Source organism: Schistocerca piceifrons, chromosome 9 (assembly GCF_021461385.2).
Source record: "Schistocerca piceifrons isolate TAMUIC-IGC-003096 chromosome 9, iqSchPice1.1, whole genome shotgun sequence".
NCBI lineage: Eukaryota > Metazoa > Arthropoda > Insecta > Orthoptera > Acrididae > Schistocerca > Schistocerca piceifrons.
The window spans coordinates 114,424,808-114,452,130 of record NC_060146.1 but is presented as its reverse complement, the minus strand read 5'-3'; the positions used below and the strand labels follow the sequence as shown (position 1 = coordinate 114,452,130).

The 27,323-nt window shown below is 40.5% G+C and overlaps 1 protein-coding gene across 1 annotated transcript in view; it reads right to left on the bottom strand.

The window, feature by feature from the left end:
• Positions 1 to 27,323, bottom strand: part of LOC124717129 (symplekin) — a 126,148-nt gene that overhangs the window by 9,589 nt on the left and 89,236 nt on the right. Inside the window, exons 14-18 of the mRNA XM_047243866.1 lie at positions 18,414 to 18,700; positions 16,493 to 16,671; positions 10,331 to 10,502; positions 7,040 to 7,158; positions 4,050 to 4,237 (exon numbers count right to left, since the gene is read on the bottom strand). Coding sequence (XP_047099822.1) covers positions 4,050 to 4,237; positions 7,040 to 7,158; positions 10,331 to 10,502; positions 16,493 to 16,671; positions 18,414 to 18,700 — 945 coding nt within the window. The remainder of the gene's footprint in view (positions 1 to 4,049; positions 4,238 to 7,039; positions 7,159 to 10,330; positions 10,503 to 16,492; positions 16,672 to 18,413; positions 18,701 to 27,323) is intronic.

Below are 27,323 nucleotides of genomic sequence, written 5' to 3'. Positions count from 1 at the left end.
TTTATTAAGTTTCCAAATTTATACTGACTTTTTGATCACTCGGTACATTTCATTCACTTGAATGTACGAGCTAAAACCAACCATACACAAAGTTTATGCAATGCATTTCTACCTCTGCAAACTCTTCAAAATTATGTGCAATGTTTTATTTAATTTGATACAGCGCAGTAGGGATGACAGATAGTGAAAAGAAATTTAGCTCCTTATCGAATGAATACAACAGAAAACAATTTTTTTTTCACCTAACAGTTTTTGAAATATAAGATGATAAGTATATCATATTGGCAGAATGTCATCTCTTAGCATGTGCACCAACAGTACAGCCATAACAAAAGCCGCCCTCATCACAGAACAGAATTAATTTTGGAAAGATTGCTGATTTACAGCAACATGTACACTGTATATTTTTGTATTATGAAAGTATATACAGTATAACCCCACTTTTACGTTCCCGGAATTAACGTTCTCCTGCTGTTTACGACATTTTTTTATCAGGCCTGTCAAATTTCCTATGCCCACAATGTTAATTTGCACCTGATTTTGCGTCAACATATTTATAGTTTTCCCGCGATTTACGCATAACGAAAAAAATGTTTGTGGAGAAAAAATGACACTAGCACGATATTGGCTGTCCAGTAGTGTTTTCAAATGTTACGTGTTTAAGTTTCTTGACACCAGGCCACCCTACTCAGCTGATTTAAACCGGTAAACGTTTAAAAGTTGGAACAATTCGTGCCGTATCTCCTGCTGCTGCCAAGCTCTACTTGGTATGTTGGCTGATGTGAGAAACTCGTTCAAATTAAGATACCAGGACCAATCACAACCATTTCCAAACTCACTCTACTGCACAAACACAGTTTTGTGTTTGTTGTGATCGTCGTGACACCTTTGTCAAACCATATTTAGCATGTTTCGGCATATGGCCACTTGGAGCGCTAGCTGACGCTGTCATTCACTTTGTGTTGCTCAAATGTTTTTTGTTAAAACACTGCGCCGGTTACGCATTTAATTCATGCTGAGTAAAACATGTTTTGACAATTTGTTCTTGGTGTCAAGTGCAGTATTATATATGTATTTTTTGTGATGTTACACAAACAAACAATTTGAGTGATAGTTTGTGTGAGTGTGTGGTTTTCTACATGACTGATGAGGCACGGTACCTGATAACCTTAAAAAGACGACTACAGTGGAAGAGACAAAGAATAACACATATTCAAACATCATTAAAAAAAAACACTTATTTACATATTTGCATTTGATAAGGAGAAAAAATTCTCAAAATGTGTTGTACTAAGCATGAAAAAATACGTAACTAGTGCAGTATTTCATTATTTAAATACTGAATGACAGCTGCAGGCTTTCAAAAACATAGGATATGACATATGAAATTAAGTCAAACATTCCTACTTCTCAGGCAGTTATCAGTTTCAGTTACATCAGCAGTTTTTATTTGATAATAAACTTTCATTAGATAATAAACAAATTCCCTGACAAGTCTTTTGATGACAGTTATGTATGTATAACATACACAAAGTGCAAGGGAGTATCCTATATATAACTTTTACAGTTTAAAACATTATTTCCCACATTTTACACCAAATTTTTGAAGTCCCTTGAAAAGTGTAAAAGCGAGGTTTCACTGTAGTTGAATTCCACCAAACACAGAACATTAGTTTCCGAAGCATTGAAATTGAGATTGTGATGCGCTTTTGTAAGCCAATCATAGCCCATGTCACGTGATCTCTACAGTCGATGACAGCAGATACTCCCCACATTTATATGGGTCTCCCAAAACTCGATTTCATAAACTGATCTCCCAATACCGCTTCTGGGAGGCCATGTAAACACTTCAAAATTGATTCTGGAAATCTGCTTCTGGTTGCCGGCTTCCCAATTCCGCAATCTATTTTTGCTCACATGCAGCCGGTGTTGGAACGTGCATGGGCTGTCAGGTTTCGTCTTGTTTTTAAAAAATTTTGGCTAATACTGATGGAGTGACTTTTTGTACAGTGAAGGATAAGTAGAAATATTAGAGTAATGCTGTTTCAGGGTGTACACATGGCCAAGAGAAAAAATTCCCAGATAAGAATGCACTCCCCCCCCCCCCCCCCCCCCCCACGTGAAAATACACTTCCTCCAAGTGAAAAATACACTTTTTCCATGATAAGTGACCGTATACTTTCCATTGGAGCTGTAAAAATATCAATCCTTTGACTGGTAAAGGTTTTATATACCAGTGTGAAACTTCAGAGAATGAAAAGCTCAGCCTATAGTTTTGGAAGGATCTGTGATGTGCAGCAACATCTTCACATTATGATACACTGCATATTTTTGTATTAATATTACGAAAGTATAGATTTGAAACAGCACGTTAGTTTCTAAAGTATTGAAGTCAAGATTGAAATGCACTAATGTCATGTGATCTCGCCAGCTAGTGACAGCAGATATTCAGAGCATACGACACGTGACGTAGCCAGTCAACAGCAACATCACTGTTAAGTGGTGTGAAGACACAAACAGGAAAAGTTAATGGTTAGTTAAGCTTTCACTTATAATATTGGTCTTGAATATTAATAAGCTACAATAAAATCTAAGCTTTCACCTATAATATGGTCTTTTTTTGCATGTGTTACACTTCAAGATACATCAAACAAATGTGCCAGTAAAATTTTAAATAATGACATTCATGTCTGGTCTAAGTTCTTCTTGGTGGCTAGTCCTCAATGTGTTAAGTTTTAAATGAGAGATTTAAGCAATCATCCAACATTCTCACACGTAAAATAATTCAACTTGCGCAAAAGGAAATTTACTCTGAAACTAAAGCTTCTCAAACCACCATTTGCAATATTTTCCGCAACCTGTTAGAAATAGCTTCGTTTCAGCAGTTGCTCGAGCGTGCCAGAAAACAGGCATTACTGTGCTTGGGCAACTATGACAATGTAGAAAGCCCATACATTGATACATAATAGCATTAAGAGATCTTACACGATGTCATAAAAGAAATAGGATACTCCAAGCACATTGCTATTTCTTAACCAACTAAAATGCATAATTCAGCTAAAAGCGCAAATTCGTATGTCCAGATTCACAATGAAGTGGGCCCCAACCTGATATTAAGCTTTTCGGTGTGATTTTTGGGATGTAAATTTTCATGGAGTACCAGTACTTTATTATCTCATGTTTAGTTCTTTATTATGGCATACATGCCAGACAATGAAAATGTGGACTCTAAATTCAGTGAACAGTTGAAACTAGCCAATAATGTGGAATGAAACACTTTGTTTCTAATAAATTGGCTGCCTCTGGGGAAAATATTAATAAAAGCCACCTTTATTTAGCAAACTGACAAAAATAACTTCATTGTTCTGCAAAGTGCCTGACTGCCAAAAACGTGGAAGTAAAATAAAATCAGAAAACAAACTAATAGCACATGTTAGCCATCCGTAATTATGCGAATGTAGTTTAATTCACTTGATAGCTCCCAACCACAGAAATATGTTTATTTTTCATTTGATGTGAGAAGTGTAAACGAAGAGGAAACAGCAAAATCACTAAACGTAAACACTGCTTACGTGGTGGCTAATCCCTCCACACTGCAACCCAGACTGCTAGGTGCATGTACAAATCTGACAGTTTGGGTGTGCCAGAAAAATTGTTACGGGTCGCATCTGGCTGCTTGTTGCTACTGCTGATACAGGAAAACTCACAGTTCAAGTAGCCAGAGGTGGGAGAAGGTACTGCCCACGCAACTGAACTGCGCATGCGCTCGAGTCCGCAGGCAACTGCTCAGATGAATTTAATGTCAACAGGTATGACGTCACACTCATCGGTAGCAGTTTGTTGTTATGAGGTATTCCACAGTCTTCGTCCTAAAAGCTTTGACACATTTTGCTGTTTATCAGTTCTTACCAGTCAAAATAACAAAAATTTAACTTAAGACTAAAAAAATGAAAAATTTCCGGGTTTTTCCCGGTTGTTCTGGGGCATATAGAACCTGTTGTGCATTACGACGATACACAATACTGTTCCTCACAGTAGCACATGTTTACCTGTTTTAGGATCAGTCTCTGCAGGATGTTCATAACGAAACCAATGAGACGAGGATACAGGGACAGTGACTGTATGACAGTCCTCATCAGCAACGTGGGAAGTGGAGTCATTTCCATAAGATGCTGCAGTACTACTGCCAGAACTTCTTGGCTGTAGGCTTGCTTCTCTGAGAAGCACAATGAGGTAGCTGCAAAACAAAGAGACAGATTTCAAGGAAACTTTGTGGGACCCACAAACTGCACACTAGTACAAAAGTACTACAGAAAGTGAAGGACAGATGTCACAAGGAGAACATTTAATGTTTCATGCTCATGTTTTGTATATGCATAATAAAAGGAGAGATGAAGACTCAGTTACCACCTAAAGTAAATGGTATGAATTTTTATTACAATAGAATCCAGCCTACACATCAACCAATGGCCAGCTTACAGATAATATGTAACTTCTTTCTTACATAAGTGTTTGTTTTCCCCAAACCTTACCCCCTTACCTCCCCTCCCAGGGGACAGAAAAATGTTATTGCAGACCGGTAAACACGATCTCAAAGGATAGAGCCATAAAGAAATTGGTCATGTCGATTATTGATCCTGCAGAAGACCTTCAAAATATTCCACAGCCCACATTTTATGTTATTTTACAGTGACAGTGCCAATCATCTGGCATTTCTTGTAATCTGGTAAGATAGAAAATATGACTAGCTGGAGAGAAGGGCTATTATTGTAATTTTTTTAACCATTTTCAGTCTGTTCACTCTCTATAGCGAAGATCTATACATAATCTGTCTGGTCAGGTCAGCTTTTCATGTTAACAGGTTTCTCAACAGCCAATGGTATCACATCGGTCAAATGAAAATCCGCACGCTTCTGTCAGAAATGTGGACAGATGCCTGAGGGTAGCAAAGCAGTGAGGAATTATTTTGTCTTCCACTGTTGGTTCTTTTCTTTCGTGCACAACGAATAATGGCAAATTGTATGGAGAAATGTTTCAAGACTGTGTGTGGTCAGCAGTGGGACAACTTCACTTTAAGTAGCACAGTGCAGCCCCACATTTATCAAATGATGTTCACGAGTGATTGCTCGACCATTTCCCAGGCCACAAAAGTGGCCCGTTTCCAGTCCACACCTAATATCTTCTGCCTTTTTCCTGCAGGAATGGGCAAAGGAAAAGGTGCACTAACATAAAATGAGAACCTCAGATGAACTGGAACTGGAAGCGAAAGCCAGTCCTGTTAGTTTGTCAGTAGCCAAAGAAAACAATAAATTTACAGCAATTTAAAATAGGGAATGGTTTATCAAACACCCTTCAGTTTATCTGCACAGTGATATGCCCCACTAACCCGCTGACTATTCACTATCGATTTATTGCCATAACTGATATTCAATTCCAATAACTGACAACACTACTTCCCGTTAAGGTTACTTATAATTCACGACCCCCCCACCGCACATGCACACACAACCACAGAGGATCAGTTTACGAAACTGTGTAAGATTTTTCAGAAGAATTCTACAGTGTGTGAACATAACATGCTTACAACAGTACTCAATTGTAATTTTATTTATTTATTTACTACTGTATGCCTGTTAATGTTAAGCAGGTACATCATTACAGAACAGCTACACACCACTGCAACTATTGACTACTACAATTGGGTTCCTCTCATCCTTTTTACCTGTCGTTCCCCCTCTGAGGAAGGAACAAATACTTCTGATATCTAGGTTGCATATAACTTTTACTTTTACACACCCGTCAGCAGTAATACACATTTCACCCCCTTATGGTAAATACTGACCAGAAATTCTGTCCAATACACGTTTCACCCCCTTATGGTAAATACTGACCAGAAATTCTGTCCATAATATATCTGACAGCAATAGTTCCTATTTTTAGAAGCCAACAGTGCCGGCTGCACAGGGTACACACTGGTGCAAATTGGCAGAGAGAATGAGAGTGTGCTTGCTGCATAGCAGGTAGTCAGGAATGCTCCCACATTCATGAATGTAATTGATGTTCACAGAGGGCACTCTTTAATCTTGGTATGGTAAGCAGTATCATTTTACGTTATTTTATAAAAACTATAGTTTTATTGAAGTCCATTGCCTATTAAATCGACACAGCTCAGATAAATTTATGTTCACCATTCAGGTAGTGACCTTGAATAATTGTCCACATCCTTAAGTTTCAATTAATATAGGTAAGCACTGGCGCACAAATTTTGTGATAAGACTGACCTGTGCAGCAGTTCTGGACACATGAAAAATTACAACAAGGTGAACAGGAGTGTTACAGGTGTAATTCATCCACATTGGGGATTGTTTACATATCCCTTGTTTGACAACATATGGACTATTGTCTCGCAGTGTGTGTGTGTGTGTGTGTGTGTGTGTGTGTGTGTGTGTGTGTGTGTGTATTCCTAAAGGACCAAACTGCTGAGGTCCCTAGACTTGCACACTATTTAAACTGACTAATGCTAAGACAGAGAACTCGTGCCTCTGGCGCGAGGGGCCACACAATCCATGACATAGCGACTCGATCCATGTGGCCATTCCCTCTGTAGTCTGGGACCCTTACCAAGTCAATTTAATGGTTACACTATGGAAAAGCACTGCCCATTGTGAAGAACCTCTGTCTCAAAATGTAAGAGTACACATTCAACATGAGTAAAGAAGAACATAACATTCCAACCCCCCCCCTCCCCCCCCTTTTCCACCTGACTGCATAATCCATAATGACCTCAAGGGAAAAATTAAGAGAAATTTGGGGCGCCAACAATCCATTTTCTGGGCACCAACTCTGAATGGAGCAGGGAGGGGAACACTGTATACCTTTGACAACACACCATACAGTGGCTTACGGTGTACAATGGTATGTGTACATTTAGATATACACTGCAGATATTGAATACTGAGATAGCTGTAGCACTGTGGCTTGGCAAGAGTTAGTCAAATACTAGACACAGAAGAGATATCTAAATGGAGCTGATACTCACCCTTTATCACAGTCTTTAGTTCACACTTTGAAGGATCTATGCTGTGCAGAGCTATGAGCAATTCAGCTGGTGTAAGTGGAGACATGTGACTAGGCGATTCCGTATGTGTGCCGAGCAACCTGAAACAAAAGTTTTACTTCATTTTTATCTCTCCAGGAAAACTGCAAATGCAGCAGTAAGTAATCTTAAATGGGGTCAAACTAAATCCACGTACCAACAAAAACAACATTCTGAAAACAATAGTGAACTCAGTGAGCTAGGGTGTCATTAAAAAGTGTTGCCTGATGAAGGATAGTGATTCATGCCTTCATACTAATGCTGTTTACAGGACAAGTCCAGTGACAGTGGCAAGCTACGTTCCACATTTATGCAAAGGATCCAAATTATGAACACACAATAATATTGTTGACCCCCACACAGTATAGACTTAACTGCAGTGGTATTAGAGGACCAGCACTGGTAAAATTCTAACAAAATGGACTACCTTGCTCCTCAAGTCCCGCTTTTGGGAAAGTTATGTTCATACATTTGAACACAAATGTATGAAAATTCCTACAATTTGAGTACATACCACTGCAAGTGAATTGAACAAAAAATGTGCCTCCAACAATTGTAGAACAACAGTGTGAATGAAAAGTACCTAACACATCAATTTTAGCGTGAAGTACCCAATACGCACATCAAATGGACAATAATATTACTCAGCATGTAAACTCTAATAATGCAGCTGATTGTAGATATCATCCTAGCTGTGGTACTGATGTGTGAAATGAAATGTTAGTGTTGAATCTCATGTTGACTAAGTACCTCACTATCTTCACATACTTTTTTATCATAAAGTTTGGCCTCACTCTTAACGGGTGGTAAAAATTATGCACATTGCAGGATACTGAACACATTAGAAATCATCATAACTCACTCAAGTTATGTTCTGAAAATAAGGAATTTAATATCTCCATGACAGCACAACAATCCGATACTAAGAACTGAACAAGGACAAAAAGGCCTACTTTAGGAAGCAACCCCGACATTCATGTTAATTATTCTGGGAATCCAGAGAACACATGATGCTAGATCACCAGACAGGAATAAAAGTCCAGAGCCGCACCATTCCACTTAGCTTTACATACCAACAAATAATCTTCATATTTATGAAATGATTTCTCAAGTGAACTACTCCTTTTAGATGTCAATCACTTTTGACGGTATATGCCAAAAGATGTGCATTTTTGAGACATTTCGAAACACACACATATCCCTTTTATATATCTCAGGAAAGTTTGGAACCATCTATAATCAATAACAGCAAACAAATATTGATTTCTCTGAACAGAAAGTAAAAGCTATGTTGCAAGTCTATGTTCCAAATCACTAGTGTAACTGGTGAGCAATATTTATACAGGTGAAAAATAAAATTATGAAGTAAGAAAAAAAGTATGACTTGAGAATAGATAGTTCAGGTGAAGAAAGATGCTGAAGGATGGATTTGGTGGCCTTTGGTAGGGAACATCAGATAACTTCGTTGAAGTGACACACTTAAACCACAGAAAATATAAATTGGATTGCCAAACAAGGACATGAACTCCACTCCCAACCATGTTTCACTCAGATTGTAATGTAACTGATAGCAACCACTTAATGCAGTATCTGAGAACCGTTTAGCGAACATCCAGATATGTGTATATTTTTTCATTCTAACAGTAGGCTTTTCAGGAATTTGGCATTTTAATAAGCACTAAGTACATGGTTACCATTTTAGAATATTTACAACAGATTTTCACCTACTTATGACATTAAAAAGTTTGAATCAAATGGTGTCAAGTTATGAACAAAAATACCTGACATGTTAATCTTGCACCAAATATCAGTGTAAATTCACAATGTATAAAAATAGCCTATTATTTCTTCAACAGTTAGTATGGCGTACATAAGCCATACGTGCACTCTTGCCTTGGCAGTTTACAACCTTCCAATGTATCCCTTACGGGCTAGTGCCTATCGACTCCTTGAAGGTCATTTAGCACGGCATGGAAGCTATTTCATGTGGAGGTAGTACCTTGTTCTGTTCCCAGAAGACTGCACTTATCAGTTTTCTAAACCTAGTGGCAATTGGAAGAAGTATGACATACACATCTGTAGTTCATTCACTGGTGTTTATGAAGGTAAAAGCAGTGTGTAGCAAGCTGACAAGAGACCGAGATCCTTGATATTTTACATGGAGATCCAGGATCAGAAACAGAAGATACTGACAGAGAAGATTCGTTCTCTTCAGATGACAGTACCACTGTTGAATAGAGTATGTCTGTGTTTCCGTTGTCTGTAAATTGAGTAGTTCGTTCTCGTGTTTTGTACTATAAGCAATGCTCACATCTTCATTTCCATTTGATATACATGTTCTTTCTCTATTCAGACAATGGTACAGACTACCATCAGCCACCATCTGTAGAAGCTGTTTCCTCGTGTGTGTGTGTGTGTGTGTGTGTGTGTGTGTGCGCGCGCGTGTGTGTGTTTGCGCGTGTGTGTTTGCGCGTGTGTGTTTGCGCGTGTGTTTGCGTGCACAAAAAGTCAGCAATTCTGGGCAAAACTTGACGATCGGCACAACTGCCAATGTTCAGTTTCTTTGTCCACTGCACGATTTGACACGCCAAAACCGAAACAAGCTGGTATTCTGGTAACATTGCAACAAAGAAATGTAAATACAATACAAATATAAACTCTGTGCACATGCGCAGCCTCTAGTTGCCAAAAGTTGCTAATTATTGATCAACAGACCTGTTTTCACAGTGAGGATTTGCAAGCTGTAACTTATTGTGCATTATACTGTCAATTGGACTACGTTCCAAAATGCTTCCATGATTACCATAGCAATATTAACTACATCGGAAACACACAAAATATTATCAGTTAAATGCATCTACCTTTAAATATTACTGTACTATTTTTGTGGATGTAGATAGAAACTATTCAATTTGTAAAATTTTTTCACAATTTTTATGTGTTTCTTGTTCCAATTATTTTATCTATTTTAAGTGTATTTTAAAATAACTTCATATTCCTATAACATTTCTGTATTTTGCAATGTCATTTAGAAGCAACTCAGAATGATGTCATTTCACGGCCAAGTAGCAGGTGCAAAGAGGCCACTGTTGAACGTGTTAACACTGCCAATTCAAGCACAGGCATGTTGTTTTTGGCAGCTAAATAGTTTTCATAGAATTATTAATTTTCAATATATTTTGAAGCAATGGGAATGCTAAAATATCGTCAACTACTAGTTTTCAAACTTGCAACCTGTTGAAAACCTCCTTGACAACAACGGGGTTGAGCTTGATGAGCTTGGGCAGAGCAGCGATCACCTCCTTCTTGCTGAGACCATTCAGAACAGGAATCAGGAATCTCACGTCTGACACGCGGGTGTGGTACAGTTCTCGAACACGAGCCACCAGCTCTGCACTTGGCGGTGCTGAAAATAAGAGGCCACTTCATCAGCATACAATGCATTAAAATGAAACAAGATACAGTCAGCAAAAATAATATCAGTGCTTGATCTCTCACCATAGGATCGGATCAATCATTTATTTAAAAATGCAATTACCACACACCATATTTACAAGAAATAGAACAATAAGAAACAATAAATGTAGCCTGTGAACTGGATTAGTAAACAGAATAGAATGTTAAATATTTTGGGTATACATATTGATGAAAGGTTTTTAAAAATATTTTTAACCCGGCTGTACCTCAGCAACAGTCAGAGATCAGTAAATGAATCCAAAGCAGCCAACAATTTGCAACAAAATATGGTTTTATTCAATCTTTTACCATACTTTCAACACATGTAAACCCATCTTCTTTGGAAGGGGGGGTCAACATTTAACCTGAAAACAGTGTAAAAGCGATAACTACAAACTTAGAAACATACACGTCAAAATTTTGCATCATACAGAGACTAGATCACCATAAAGCGGTGAGAGTATCACATATATCATAAAACATAACCAAAGGAATAAAAACTGATACAGAATTACCTGACAAGTCTTAATCAACGGGAACACATATTTTAGAATGCATAAAGTGCGTGCTGAAAGCATATTTTCACTGAACAAATGTCAGAATGCTTCTTCACTATTTGGTGTATTTCCAGTATAAAATTTTGTAAGTACTACTTTGCATTCTTTTGGTTCTGTTTTATGATATATGATATTTTCTGTTGTGTGGAAGTAAAGACCAAAGTGAGTAAGTTTGCTCTTATCGTAATTCAATTGGACCACAGACGCAGCTGAGGTACAACACACCATCTCCCTGGAAAGTTGCATTAGCCAAGTGCTAACACAGGAAGAGATCGGTGATAAAGCCACTGCAGTAACTGCAGCATCTACACAGTAGATGTTTACAATGGCACAGTAGCTTGCTACACACACTATGGAGTAGCAGTTTACCATCACTGATCGAGGCAAATTGCCTCGCAGATGGACACGCTGCTGGCTGCCACTGTGGAGCTAGCTGACCACATTCAAGATGCAATTGCGCCCACATAGGTAAGTGCAGTAATAGCAACAGATAACTGTGAAGCAACCACATAAGTGAAACTTTCAGGCAGATCATAACTGTGTGCCAGACTAAGACTAAGACTCAAACTCAGGACCTTTGCCTTTCGTGGGCACGTGCTCTACCAACTGAGCTACCCAAGCACGACTCATGACCCATACCCACAGCTTTACTCCTGCCAGTACCTCATCTCCTACCTTCCAAACTTCACAGAACCTCTCCTGTGAAACCCCTGTGAAGTTTGGAAGGTAGGAGACTAGGTACTGGCTCAAGTAAAGCTGCGGGGACGGGTTGTGAGTCGTGCTTGGGTAGTTCAGTTGGTAGAGCACTTGCCTGTGAAAGGAAAAGGCTCCAGTTCGAGCCTTGGTCCGGCACAAAGTTTTGCTCCACCAGGAAGTTTCAGATCAGCACACACTCCGCTGCAGAGTGAAAATTTCATTCTGGGAACCACATAAGTAGTAACACCAGTAGATGACGACTGGCTTGTGGCGAAAGTCAAAATGTTGTGCCCCAACTGTTATAACGTGATGGTGCCAAAAACAGTAGAGGACGATACTGACTATATTCGAGGACTAGGTCTGCCGACGACTCAGTTGACCGACACACTTATGTCGGTCCCATTGCTGGGTTGGTGATCAGGCGAAGAAGTGTTCACGATCTTGTTCGTTCCCAAATGCGGCTGGCAGTCGGTAATAGGCACAACTGACTGCCCAACATCCTCCAAGCACATGTTTGTAACCGATCACAGTTTCGGCACAAAATTCCTGGTAGACATTGGCTAGGACCGAGTATATCGCCTCTAGTGTCTACGCCTCATTGTCAGCCACCGACCACTTTTCATCTGACAGCTATTAACAACTCTTCAATTGCAATGTACGGCAATCTATGGTTAGAGCTTAACTTCTAACTGTGCTGCCCATATGTGTGTGATTTCACCATCACGGACATCATCACAGATGCCGTTATCAGAACAGGTCTCCGGCTCACTACCGGCTGCTAACTGACATGGTAAATGCCTGTTTGGTGCACAGTGTGACTGGCCTTGGCGTTACCAGCTTCCACCACAGTGTAGTAATATGCAGTGCCAAGTCAATGAAGATTTCCAGTGGTGAGTGAGTATGTTGTATTACTGAGTGACTACCGGAATCTGACCAAACCACCCAGACGCATACCACACGATACATTACACCATATTAAATAATGGTGTGCAGACTTAGACATTTGGCTCCAGACTGCTTAACTATTGTGGAGCCAGAATTTGAGTCGATGTAACAGGAGGACATAATAGGACCACCTAACAGACCGTGATTCTCAGCATTGCACTTGGTGCTAAAGAAAGCTGGAGCCTGGTGCCCGTGTGGCACTATCACACACTTATCTCTCCAATAGTTCCATACAGATACCCTGTACTGCTGTTCCGGGACTTCAATTGTGTGTTACATGAAGCCACCATGTTTACAGTCTTTGACTGCACAAATGCTTACACCCAGATACCTGTAGCCACAGAAGACACATTAAAGACCACCATAATCATGCCTTTTGGTTTACACGGGAGCGTGTTTATGACCTTCGGCTTATGCAATGCAGCACTCCTGGTCGTAAAGATTAGAACTACTCGACTGCGGTTCACTTGCTATTCACACATGACACTGCACTGTCACTGCACAACACAGCACTTTGCATGAGTGCATGAAGGCTTGCTTGAAAACAACTTTTATTGCAACTTGTTGGTTGCTTTGGATTCATTTACTGAAATTAATGAAAATTTGAACTGTAGAAACATATTGCTGTGTTTCTGCCTACAGTCCGATGAAGCTCTCCATGGTACCCCATCCTCTGAAAAACATCTTCATAACTACTTCAGCCTACACTGATTTGAACCTGCCTACTGTATTCAAGTTTTTATACCCCTCTACAATTTTCACCACCCACACTATTTCCAATTACAAAGCAGATGATTCATGGAAGCCTCAGGATCGGTCTTACCAATCAATTCTTTTTTTAGTCACATTCTGCCACAGATTCCTTTTTTTCCAACTCGATTCAGCACCTATCAGAAATTATTTAAGCTACTTATCTAATTTTTAAGTGATCTTCTGTTCCACATTTTGGAAGCTTATATTCTCTTCTTGTCTGAACTATTATTTTCCACATTTCATTTCTGTACAAGTTAGTCTCCATACAAGTATCCTAAGGAAAGACTTCAGAGCACTCATATCTATGTTTGATTTTAACAAATTTTTCTCTTTCGGAAATTATTTTCTTGTTGTTGACAGTCTACTTGCTATACCCCCCTCTATTTCAATCGTTGTCACTTATTTTGCAATCCAAATAACAATTCACATCAATGTTGCTGAAAGACGTCACACCTTTCATTTCTTCTCCTTAAAAATGGCTGTTAGATGACCTTCAACAAATGCAAATTTAAGGTAATAGAAGGTAGTTGAATTATTTAAGATGATGCTGACCAAATTTTATTAGGGAATTAGGCACTAAAAGTAGTAGTACTCTTTTGTTACTTTGGCAGAAAAATAACTGTTAAGCAAGAAAGCAACTGATTGTGGCTGAAGTAGATAGGAAGCAAAATGTGGACTGGCTACATCAAATTTAAATTTAAGTATTAGAAAGCTTTTTGCAGGTATCTGTTTGGAGCATAGCCTTGTATGGAAGTGAAATGTGGACAATAAACACTGCAGACAACAAGAGAATACAAGTTTTTGGAGAATGTTGAAGATTTGATGCGAAGATCTAAGGTACAGAATCAAACTGAAGAAAGAAGCCATAGCCTGAGGCATCAAGGGATCAGAGTTTGGTAATGGAGGGAAATGTGAGGGACCAAAAATTGTAAAGGTATATCAATACTTGACTACAGTAAGCAGATTCGAGTGGGTGTACAGACTGCACACCACCTCCTCTCAGAACAGCTACCTTCTAGCTTAGAAAAGAAACAAACATGTAATGGGTTAACACGTCACAGAAGTGACACGAAAGTCGATGGCAAGTTGCTAGAAGGACCAGATTGAGCCTCTTCATTCATTATCAACAGTCACTACTCACAACACTGCACAAGGATCAACACTACATTCACAATGGCTACTTACTGCTACAGCATACAAGTGTGGTATCATTTATTTTGCAACATAATTTCCTTTCAGCTCTAGACATTTTTCACAGCGATGTTCAGTAAGTTCAATATCCTTTTAATAATGAGAACTGTCTAACCCCTCAAAACAGCCATTAACTGCCGACATAACATCTTAATTTGTTGAAAATCTTCAACCTTCGAGACATTTTTTCAAGTTTGGTGACAGAAATTATTCCGAGGGGGCTAAATCTGGCGAATAGGGTGCATGAGGTAGCAATTCAAACTTTAATCCATTACTTGCTATCAAAAACAGTCTTGATCACAAATTATTTATTCTGGTGACCGGTTTCGACCACAACTGTGGTCATCTTCCGATGAATGAGTAAGAACCACCAGGAGGATGTTCTTACTCATTGGTCTGAAGAAGACCACAGTTGTGGTCGAAACCAGTCACCAGAATAATTAATTTGTGATCAAGACTGTTTTTGATAGTAAATATTTGTAATAATGTTGATCACTGTATACTCCCACAATGTATTCACAAGCATTTAATCCATTAATTTTGGCCATTGCAATAATGGACTTGTGAGATGGTGCATTGTCCTGAAGAAACAACACTTTCTTCTTGGCCGAATGGGAAATTTTTACTCGATTTATTCGGCAAACGTTGCAATAAGTCCGCATAATACTCGCTGTTGATAATTTTCCCATTGTCAAGGTAGTCAATGAAAATTATCCCACACACATTCCAAAAAAACAACGCCATGACCTTGCCTGCAGACGAAACGGCATTAGCCTTCTTTGGAGTCGGTTCTCCAACGTGTGTCCACTGTTTTGATTATTCTTTTCTTTCGGGTGTGAAATGGTGGACCCAGATTTCATCCATGAAACGGGGAAGGAAGGGGGGGGGGGGGGGGGGGGGGGGTGGGGGACAAAATCAGCTTTGTTGCTGTGAAAATTCGCTAAACACCCGATTGAAACATCTTCACGACACTGTTTTAGCTCAATTGAGAGCAAAAGCGGCACAAACCTTGCAGACAGTTTTCTCATAACCAAATTTTCAAATAATATGCGATGTACCACAATTTTTGAAATGACTGCTATGTCTGCTAGCTCGTGCACTTTCAGTTGACGATCATCCAGTACCGCTTTGTGGAGTTTCTTCACCATTTCTGGAGTCATCACCTCATTTGGTCAACTCCTGCAATGCTCGTCTTAACAGCTCGTACACCTCGTCTGAACTCAGCTAGCCAATATTTTACTGTTGTCAACGAAGGAGCACACTATTCCAAAGCAGAATCTACCTCAGCTTTAATATCGGTCGTGCCGAGGCCTTTCAAAAGAAAATATTGTATCACATAATGATGACCAATTTTGTCCATTTCTACAAGTTCACTCACAATGTTCACTATTGATGGGTGCCAAACAAATACTAAACAATGTGGCATTTTCAAACTTTAAACATACGCTTCATAGATTGTATACTTTCTAATCCAGAGATATTTTTCAACAATGACTGCCATCTCTTGGTCAGGCCGGCTACTTATTAGACCACCATCGTACAATACTGTTACACAGCCAAGATTGGCAACAAGTGTAAACATTCCAGTGCAGTCAGCTGACTTTCAAAAATCCCAGAGGGGCCAAGATAAAGTTTGTGATCTGCAAGTTGTACTGATTATGACAGAATGAAGAGGTTTACAAAACAGACGAACTAGGAGAACTGCACGAAAGAAGACCACAACAAACACAACAAGTCACACAGTCTACACTAGCACATTCGACAACAGACAGTGAGAAGTTAAAGAGTCTGCACTAACTCTTTTCGGTGAGGATGTGGATGACGCGGGTGACGAGCGTCTCAGCACCCTTGGGGCACTCCTCCACCAGCCGGAGCAGCTGCGGGGAGTCCATGCCCATCCCTCTGACCGGCTGCTCCAGCAAGCGCAGGATGGTTCGCTTCATGTCCGCTGCCGTCTGCACGTACACTCTGGCCAGTCTGCAAGCAGGCACTGCAAATAGTTTCCAGATATCCCCCCCCTCTCCACACAAACAAACTACAGACAAAATAAAACATAGCATTAATTTTTGCATTACCCACCTTACAAACCAGCAAGCATAGCATTACTTATCCCCTTATACATCACAAAAGACCATGACAGCAAAATCAGAGATATGAACTCACACAGACGTTTGTCAACACTCATTCTTCTCACAAATGGATTACAAGTCAAGCAGAAGTGGGAGGGAGTGCACTTGTGTACTTTGTTGAGTATTAATGCAAATGTGGATCCAGTGTAGATGTTAACTCTAAGTTGGCTACTTGCTGACAACCTCCATCAGACCAATTCTTTGCTAATCTTGATAAAATCATTTACATAGTTCCTAATATGACCTACTTATTCTGTTAAGAGTTCATACTATTTGGCATTTAGCATTTTATGCCTTTCTTACCTTAGTATTATAAGAGAACAGGTTTTCACCAATTTCAAAATATTATTCAAGACAACCAAAAGTGGCTCTAGTTCTCTGATTTAGGAATTATTTGCATGGTTCTTCTTGATTTTTTTAAATTGTTATTTTGTTCACAATAAAGGATGGCAGCCTTTGATCCTGTGCCCATTACACATGTTGTACAAATGGAGATGATATTTTAATTATTGACGACGCCTTTTGGCATAATTGTTTTATTATTCTCCAGTGCATGATGTAATTTTAGAAGTTTTACTTCTGATGAAGGTATATTTATATGTACCGAAACCTTGGTCAAGAATTTTAATAAAAAAATTCTATCCTGCAACTGTTTTTGGCTGCCATCCTTTATTGTGAAGAATTTTAACAGTTGCTGCTGCAGCCATGTTTAAAATCTTGTTATTTTGTGGTATATGCGCATGGCTGGGTTACTGGTCTGACTGCAGGTAGAGTACAGTATTTTTTTTTTTGCTGCAGCTTGGTAGCCTGGTGCCCTTGTCCTATTTTGCCTCAAGGAAAGGACCCCAGCGCTCATTTCATAGCAAGCCGAGTGGAGCTGTCCTCGGGGGGAAGGGGGGGGGGGGGGCGGGGGGGCTAGGTTGGCCTAGGTTATTAAGTGTTTTCGGAACTGCCACATCGTGCTGCTGATAGTTTATGCTCATCATCACAGGAGCCTAACATCAAATTCTCAAGATGAAGCATTGCAAATTCTCAAGATGAAGCATTGCAAATTCTCAAGATGAAGCATTGCAGCAATCTGCCTTTGGTCCACAACAACCCCTATCTCATTATGTACAGGAACACACACACACACACACACACACACACACACACACACACACACACACACACCCCTTCTTTGGGCTATCAAACTGCCTCACCCAATGCATTTTCCAGGACTGCTTTACCTTTCCTCAGATGAAGAGACCATTTTATGGCAGGCATTTGCACAATGACGGCAACGTGGCTATCAATGTGCAAACATTTCCTGAACAGTGAAAATACAGATTTCTCGAGCTGAGGTTTCTGCCAAGTTGTCCATCACCAGAAGAAATTTGTCTCACTAAAGGGTGAATGAATATGTAGAGAACAACACCAAGTTTATACTCTATAGAAAGAACATGGGATTTTATCTGCTGTGTACTATCCACGAATAAGGAAACTACAGGATAAGAAACACTAGCACGTATTGATACAAATGTATGCTCTTCCCTCAGGGCTTGCCGAAGTACTAAGCAGTTAGAAAAGGCAGCTTTGCCAGCCACTCACTCGTGAATCATCTCCTCATTCAGCGGCAGCAGTGCGAGGTACAGGTACAGGCAGGCACGCACGGCCTCTTCGCTCCAGGGAGTCGCTGCAACTTCACCGGTCGTACTTCGGCACTCTATTACAGGTATTGTCGACTTCTGGCGGCCGCGGTCCGGTCCGAACAGCACATCAGGTGGGCTCGGCAGGCGGAGGAAGCTCAAGTACAGCATTGCATACTCCTCGATGATTGATCGCAGCTCCCCACGCTCATAGAGCTGCGTAACGGCATCCAGAGCCCTCGTTCGAACCTGTACAGTGATCAGAACACATTCTAGCAATTGATATATCGGTTCTCTCAGCATGATTGATTAATAGCGGACTTCCAGGCTGTCAGATTGGTTTGCATTTCCACTTCATGAGGGGGTGGGGAGGCAGATGACAGAAAAAAATAGACCCTTGAGAGAATTTCAGGGTAAAAGGGAAGGGAGTGGTGAGATTGTGTGCAGGTGGTGAGACACCATACTATTCCTCACTCTTTTGGCTGCCAAACCCTATTTTACAACATAATCTCTGTTCCGACCAATTGCCTTATGCTACCCTACTGGGAGGGCCTGTATGCGTGCATGGCACCACTCTACTGGTCGATGTCAAAGCAGATATCTTGCTGCATCAATAACATCCCCATCCTTTATGGACTGCTTCCCACATAGTGCGTACTTCATTGGGCCAAACACAAGGAAGTCGAAAGGTGCAGGATCTGGGCTGTAGGGTGGATGAGGAAGAACAGTCCAAAGATGTTTTGTGAGCTTCTCTCATGTGCGCAGACTCGTGTGAGGACTTGTGCTGTCATTGAGAAATAGAAGTTGGTTTGTATTTTTGTGATGATGAACACATTGCAGGTGTCACAGCTGTGTGTGGCTGGCTGGCTGGCTGGCTGGCAGGTACGCAGGAGCTCTGACACATTTATGTGACCTTGTTGCGAAGATAACACACACCTCACACAATAAAGCACTGTGCTTCACTGCCAGGTCTCCGCAGACATTCTGCACTATGAATATCTGCGATGCTATGCTTTTCTGCCAAAAGAAACTCTACGACAGTTTTCTGCTTGAAATGCTCCTCTATTACAGATGCCACTTTAAAGGCAAAGTAGTGTGTGTGTGTGTGTGTGTGTGTTTTCCAGAAGAATCCCAACCCTGATGACTGTCATCTTCTTCAGGTGCTGGCGGTCATGCTGTGACATGTACTCGGTGCCTGGACTCCATCTGGACTGAACTATTGTCAGTCTCTACCTTTCTTCAGTGTGTTAATTAAGAAAAGAGTGAATTGATTCACACGTCACAGTGTACGCAGAATAACCACACACAAAGCACTCTGTCTCCAAACCTTGAGACACTACCATCCATCACAAAGAAATTCAGTACTAAAGACTCGTGTCCACAGAGCTCTAATACTTTCAGACAATGAAAGCAACGACAAGTGAGTGGGTCGTCAAACTGAGCAGGTATTCCAGTCAAAATCAAGAACACCTGAGAAAGAGGTTGAAAAGAAAGATAAAGAGAAGCCAAGAAGCACTATTTACTTATGCCGACTCAATATTCAGAAAGACCAGTAGATGCCTACGGAAAGCTGGCATTCAGTGTATTTCGCTGCCATCAATAAAGTCTTCTTTGCAACGTTAAAGGCAATCTAGGTCTCCAAAAGCCACAGAATACCACATTCTGTGCAAATGTGGCATGTATTATGTGGGGTAGACTATTAGAACAGTTGAGGAGAGAGACACGGAACATCAGTGACACCCTCAACTAAAGCAACATAGCAGACCAGCTGTTGCCAAGTACTGCCTCAAATATAACCACAAAGTGAAATACGACAAGAGCAGTACTGTGGTGCAAATGCAAAGTTTCTGGAACAGCATAATTGAGGATACTATAAAAATAAATACACTCCTGGAAATTGAAATAAGAACACCGTGAATTCATTGTCCCAGGAAGGGGAAACTTTATTGACACATTCCTGGGGTCAGATACATCACATGATCACACTGACAGAACCACAGGCACATAGACACAGGCAACAGAGCATGCACAATGTCGGCACTAGTACAGTGTATATCCACCTTTCGCAGCAATGCAAGCTGCTATTCTCCCATGGAGACGATCGTAGAGATGCTGGATGTAGTCCTGTGGAACAGCTTGCCATGCCATTTCCACCTGGCGCCTCAGTTGGACCAGCGTTCGTGCTGGACGTGCAGACCGCGTGAGACGATGCTTCATCCAGTCCCAAACATGCTCAATGGGGGACAGATCCGGAGATCTTGGATCTTGCTGGCCAGGGTAGTTGACTTACACCTTCTAGAGCACGTTGGGTGGCACGGGATACATGCGGACGTGCATTGTCCTGTTGGAACAGGAAGTTCCCTTGCCGGTCTAGGAATGGTAGAACGATGGGTTCGATGACGGTTTGGATGTACCGTGCACTATTCAGTGTCCCCTCGACGATCACCAGTGGTGTACGGCCAGTGTAGGAGATCGCTCCCCACACCATGATGCCGGGTGTTGGCCCTGTGTGCCTCGGTCGTATGCAGTCCTGATTGTGGCGCTCACCTGCACGGCGCCAAACACGCATACGACCATCATTGGCACCAAGGCAGAAGCGACTCTCATCGCTGAAGACGACACGTCTCCATTCGTCCCTCCATTCACGCCTGTCGCGACACCACTGGAGGCGGGCTGCACGATGTTGGAGCGTGAGCGGAAGACGGCCTAATGGTGTGCGGGACCGTAGCCCAGCTTCATGGAGACGGTTGCGAATGGTCCTCGCCGATACCCCAGGAGCAACAGTGCCCCTAATTTGCTGGGAAGTGGCGGTGCGGTCCCCTACGGCACTGCGTAGGATCCTACGGTCTTGGCGTGCATCCGTGCGTCGCTGCGGTCCGGTCCCAGGTCGACGGGCACGTGCACCTTCCGCCGACCACAGGCGACAACATCGATGTACTGTGGAGACCTCACGCCCCACGTGTTGAGCAATTCGGCGGTACGTCCACCCGGCCTCCCGCATGCCCACTATACGCCCTCGCTCAAAGTCCGTCAACTGCACATACGGTTCACGTCCACGCTGTCGCGGCATGCTACCAGTGTTAAAGACTGCGATGGAGCTCCGTATGCCACGGCAAACTGGCTGACACTGACGGCGGCGGTGCACAAATGCTGCGCAGCTAGCGCCATTCGACGGCCAACACCACGGTTCCTGGTGTGTCCGCTGTGCCGTGCGTGTGATCATTGCTTGTACAGCCCTCTCGCAGTGTCCGGAGCAAGTATGGTGGGTCTGACACACCGGTGTCAATGTGTTCTTTTTTCCATTTCCAGGAGTGTATATTCAAACACCCAACAAACTGGGATATAGGTTACAACTGAAAGAACGTTTAGGCTCTGGCATTCAGTGTGCTAAGATCTCAGCACCCATCACCTCCACCAGAGCTAAGAAGTATTTAGAGAATGTGTGTTTTCACGGAACAGTGCAGGCTGTGAAAAATGAATGACCATCAGTGGGGAGTTGAAATCAGCTATAAATAACAGTACTTCACAGTCTGGTCGGAGTCAAGATAGCAAATACAAATAATGGTGTAACTCACAGCACTGGAACAAGATGACTGGGTCGGTAGTCTAAATATTGTGCAAAAATGGAAAAAATATATACTTGGTTGAACACAATGAAGTAAACCATTAAGTTATAACTGTCACAAAAGAGAGACAACTGATATGTAGATACATTATATTAAATGCATTTTTTCACAAGAAAAAGTAATGGCTTTACCTTATCAGTGGACTGTAATACTGTTACAGCATAAATAATGGAACCTTGATAAGGTGGCTAGTCAAACCAAATTATGCAACATGTTGTAACTGAATTCTTGACAGCATAATGTGTCGTCCCAGTGAAAATTCATCAGTAAATGAGCTGTTTATGGTGACTCTGTTGAAGAGAGCACTGTGCACCATTGGTCCACTAGAATTTAAACTCGGAGGGAACGTCTGACTTCTGTGACAAACAGTTTAACAGTCCGCGACTGCAATGTTGGTCTTCAATATGGAACACTAGGCAATTCAGACAGTTACATCACAGTGCTGAAAGCTTCGGTATGATGACTAATGTGAGTCCAAATGCAAAATGCAAATGCTTTCCTTCAAGGTGACAATGCCAAACCACACACACCAGACATTACCACCACAGCACGATTTCAGAGACTCAAGTTCACCACTATATGGTATCCTATATACAGCCTAGATTTGGCACAATCTGACTTGCATCTGCTTCTGACAATGGAAGGAGGTCTGCAAGGGCACATTATAAATCTGATGGAGATGAGAGCTGTGGGGTTGGTGGCAGCAACAGTGTTATTTTTTCCATGCGTTTCAGAAAACTATTTAATTGTTGGATGAAGCATATCTAATTGTCTGTTAACATGGGCAAAAGCGAATACTGATAATTAAAGAGCATATTCTGAGGATTATCTCTGTGCTTGATTTGTTAAAATATTCTCATCATTGCTTTTCATTCAGCACGAGTGCATCAAGAGAGAACAGTACAAACCATTCCGAAAGAGAATCATCATACAAACCTACCCTCTGTATGTGAAGATTTTCAAGTCACAATTATCTGAAACAGCCAGGATCAATTGCAAATAGAAAACGAATCTGAGTGGAGAGAATATGAAACTAGTAACTAGGTTTGGGTGACTAGGTAGCAGAATAAGAGAATGGTAGATCCTGCCAGGTGGTTAGACATAGAATTGCACATCAAAATGAGGAAGTCATGCTGGTTGGTTTAACAGATTGTTCACTTGTTGCATTTTACTGACCAGTTCCCATTGTGATTTATGCCCAAAACTGTCACTGTCTCGTGCAATGCATTTTTCAGCTTTTGAACAATTATGTTGTGTTGCTGATCACAGCACATCTATACAGCTTCCTAAAAATATGCACAAGCATTTATAAAATGAGGGCAAGCACCCCCACCTTTCTTTGTTGTTACACACTGTTTAGAATCATCTTCACAAAGAACAGTCTAGTAACCAAATGTTGAACTACCTCAGTGGACATGCAGGATAGCACAGCCTCTATAGAGCCACAGCCCAGGATAGGTCTGCCAAAAATCACAAGGAATGTGCAAATGCTCCATTCTGTTCCTAGCAGACAATGATGCAGCTTCACAGTAATAAGGATAGAAGTAAGGATGAGAAAATAAATTGTAGCTGTGTTGGTGGAATAGAAGACGTGTAATACTGGAGTGGGTGCAGGGAAGGAGATAAGTAGGTGGCATACAGGGATCAACAAAGTTTTATACCAGGGGAATTACAGCAACGAAGGATACCGTATTTACTCGAATCTAAGCCGCACTCGAATCTAAACCGCACCTGAACAATGAGACTCGAAATCAAGGAAAAAAATTTTTCCGAATCTAAGTCGCACCTGAAGTTTGAGACTCGAAGCAGAGAGAAAAGTTTTAGGCCACACCTCCAACTCGAAACAATGTTGGTCAATTGTAATATGAGACACAATTTAGGTCGAATAAAGGACGATACAGCTACAGTAGTTTGGTTGTCGTAAGCTTAGCAGTTAAGCTTTACCAGGTAGGCATTGCTATGCGTCAGGCGCTCCGTCCGTATTTATACGGGTACCCTTCCTTTTTCACGTGCTTCATCTGGTTTGAATTGATTGCTTATTTTTCTTTCATCTGATAAGTGCCGTTCTCTTTGTTATAGGTGTTTACGTCACTCTAAGCTGAAAATGCATTACTGTACTGTGTCACGCATTGTTCGTCGCATTCTGATAATGAGTGTTTACGGCCTGTCACCCCTCGCGGCATGAGTTGCTTTTGTGCACGCTACCACCGCTTACGATTTAAAAAAAAAGAAGAGAGAGGAATCGTCTCATTAGCGAAACAATGGCAAGAGACTGCTATTTGATGTTACTTACACTGCTGCTTTCTTTGATAATGATCAACAAGAACCAAATAATAGGCTGCGTATGATGCAAGATGTTCTGAACGAGAGTTTAGCGAAAACTTTGCTCCGTTTGAAAATCTTTGCAGACGCCTCTTTAGTAATTATATTCTGCACAGAAATTAGAGTCATCTTAGATTTAAAAATCTAGTCAATTCCCGTGCTTCAATTCTGACTGTATCATTATTAGGCATAAGAATAATACGAATATAAACATGATATGATATGCATATTCTTCCGCGTTTGCTGTTGTCGCACTCAAGTTTCGTAGTTTATTGGGCAGAAAGGATTTAAATGACATAGCAGCAAACACGAAAGAATACATGGCAAAATGTTTATATTTGTATTATTCTTATGGCGAAGAGAATACTGCGTGTGATTCACAATTCATAAAAGTTCCTATTAGCAACCATCCCTTCTCACAGGTAGGAAAAAATTCAGAACGTAGAGTTGGCCATGTTGACAAACATCCCAAACGGTCTTGCCAGTCGGATTTTCGTAGCACATTGAAATGCTGCTACATTCAAAGATGAACAATACGGAATTTGTATTTACTTCGTTGGATAATGTATGAAAATGAAGTGGTTGAAACTCGGGGCGGAGAAAAAAGCTCGTCTTCCACCTTTTTTTTTAAATTTTTTTTACTGACGCAGAGGTTTTGCCCCCAGTATTTATCTGCATGCCTGTATAGCGCTACATATATTCGACGGCAGAAGTTAGTTGTGGCGGCACCTACCAACATTTTTCAGAACTTCCGCTTACTTTGCACTCGATTCTAAGCCGTAGGCGGTTTTTTTGGTTACAAAAACCGGAAAAAAAGTGCGGCTTAGATTCGAGTAAATACGGTATGTTGCAGGGACAGTTCCCACTTGCACAATTCACCTCACAAGCAGTATCTTTCTTTGTTTTTCTGTATTTGTTATCAAATGAAAATGCTAGCTAACTCATTTATAACAATCTTTTTAAATAAAGATAACATATTTCAATTTTTTTATAAATCTCAAGAAAATGAATTAAAATTTGATACAGAAATGCAAACTGTCTTATTCGTAAATGGAGAGGAGTGGGAGGAGGAGGGGGGGGGGGGATGCATACAAGCACACCCATATATCAATAATACTGGTCAATCTATTGACATAAGAAAAGGAATTTATTTTCTGATTTGGATTTGAGTACCAAATTTTGATTTGGTGACAATACTCACATTTTCACACCACCAGTGATTAAAATAAAAAAGTAAAAAAAATGTTACTTTTATTAAAAAATAAAGCAGGTGCTACGAGTGAGAATTGAGACAGTAACTATACATTTAGAAGACTCGGATACTGGGTACTCTGTTAAAATGCTAGAAAAGTTTTTCACGTAACGGTACTGGAAAAAATCTGCAATTTATATTTCAGAGTTTTTTTTAGCAGTGCGTCACTGATTTTGGAAACTGACCAGTCAACCCCTGATTTTTTAACGGGTTGAGCTCCCTTACATAAACTGCTTCAAACTTATGATTACTTCACGAACAAGTTAATGTGTTCAATATTTGACATTAATAAGAAAGAAAGAGTTCACAGAAGTTCAAAATTGTGTCTAAAGTTTGTTGGAAGTAGCTAAGTGGTCTCATTACCAAACACTAGATGAGTATAGTCTGCATAATTTGCACTATTTTAAGTGAAAGCTGGTTTTTCATTCATCTCAATGTTTATGTCATCCTTCCTTCTGAGCTGCCTTTCTTACAATTACATAATTTTGCAAGTGTCTGCAATGTATATGTGGGTACCATCTGCAAAATGTTTTGCAAATGAAATTACTGGTAAATAAGTAACAAATTGAAACATTGTGCCTGATGCTCAAGTTTACTGCACGAACAGCGAAAACATAGTAAGCGCTAAACTGTTTTTATCATTTTGGGGTGGGATTGAGCAAGAAAAAAGATTTACGAAGGTTTGAAATTGTGTGTAAAGTTTGTTGGAAGCTGTGTAATTCGTGCACCTAATTTTGTTACCTGACTCACTGTGTTAAATCTTTACCATAAGATTATACATCTTTATGGGGAGAGTATGATGGCATTTTCAATTTTTAAATTAGGCCAATAATCACATGAAATACTGAAAACCAAATTTTTGTTGCCCCCTGATACCCGTTCAGTAATATAAATGCCTGTGACGGACCTTCAAATCATGCACATGTTAACAAAACTGAAGAGCGACCTGTTTGTAAGATTGCTTTGTTAGCTATTACCTCATTTTATTGAAAGCTGTTTTAGTTTCCACAACTTTACTTTCACTTTCAGGCAGGTCCTATCATTTGAAGATACTCAAAGGTACCAAAATTTCAGTTTCTGCTTTTTATTTTCATATTATATGTTTTCATACACCTTGTGCATGACTCCTAGGCCTTTAGAAGGCTGTGTTCCAATTATATTAACATATATAAGAATAATAATCTAAGAATGGAAAATTCAGGATAGAATAAGAAAATATTATGAAATGGATAGTTGCTACTCATAATATAGGGGAGATGATGCTAAGTCCCAGATAGGCACAACAAAATGACTGTCAGAAAGTAAGGCCAACAAGGCCTTCATCAAAAATAGACCCCCCCCCCCCCCCCCAACACACACACTCTTTTTGTTGTGCCTACCTGCGATTCACAATCTCTGCTGTATGATGAATAGCAACTATTCTTTTCATAAAAATCTAAGCATTTTTATGTTTTCCCTTTTGTAGCTGTTCCCTCCTGATATGTACCACTACATGTTTATATTATATCTCCACTGTATAAATTAAACAGGAAGGGACAACATCTTTATACATTCTCACAAGTTATGTTTTGCTATCTTATTTTGATAACTTCTGAATAATTCATGAAAAGCTGCTCAGTTATTTTCCCCAACTCTGTAATCTACCATAATACACCTTAGAACTTCCATCATC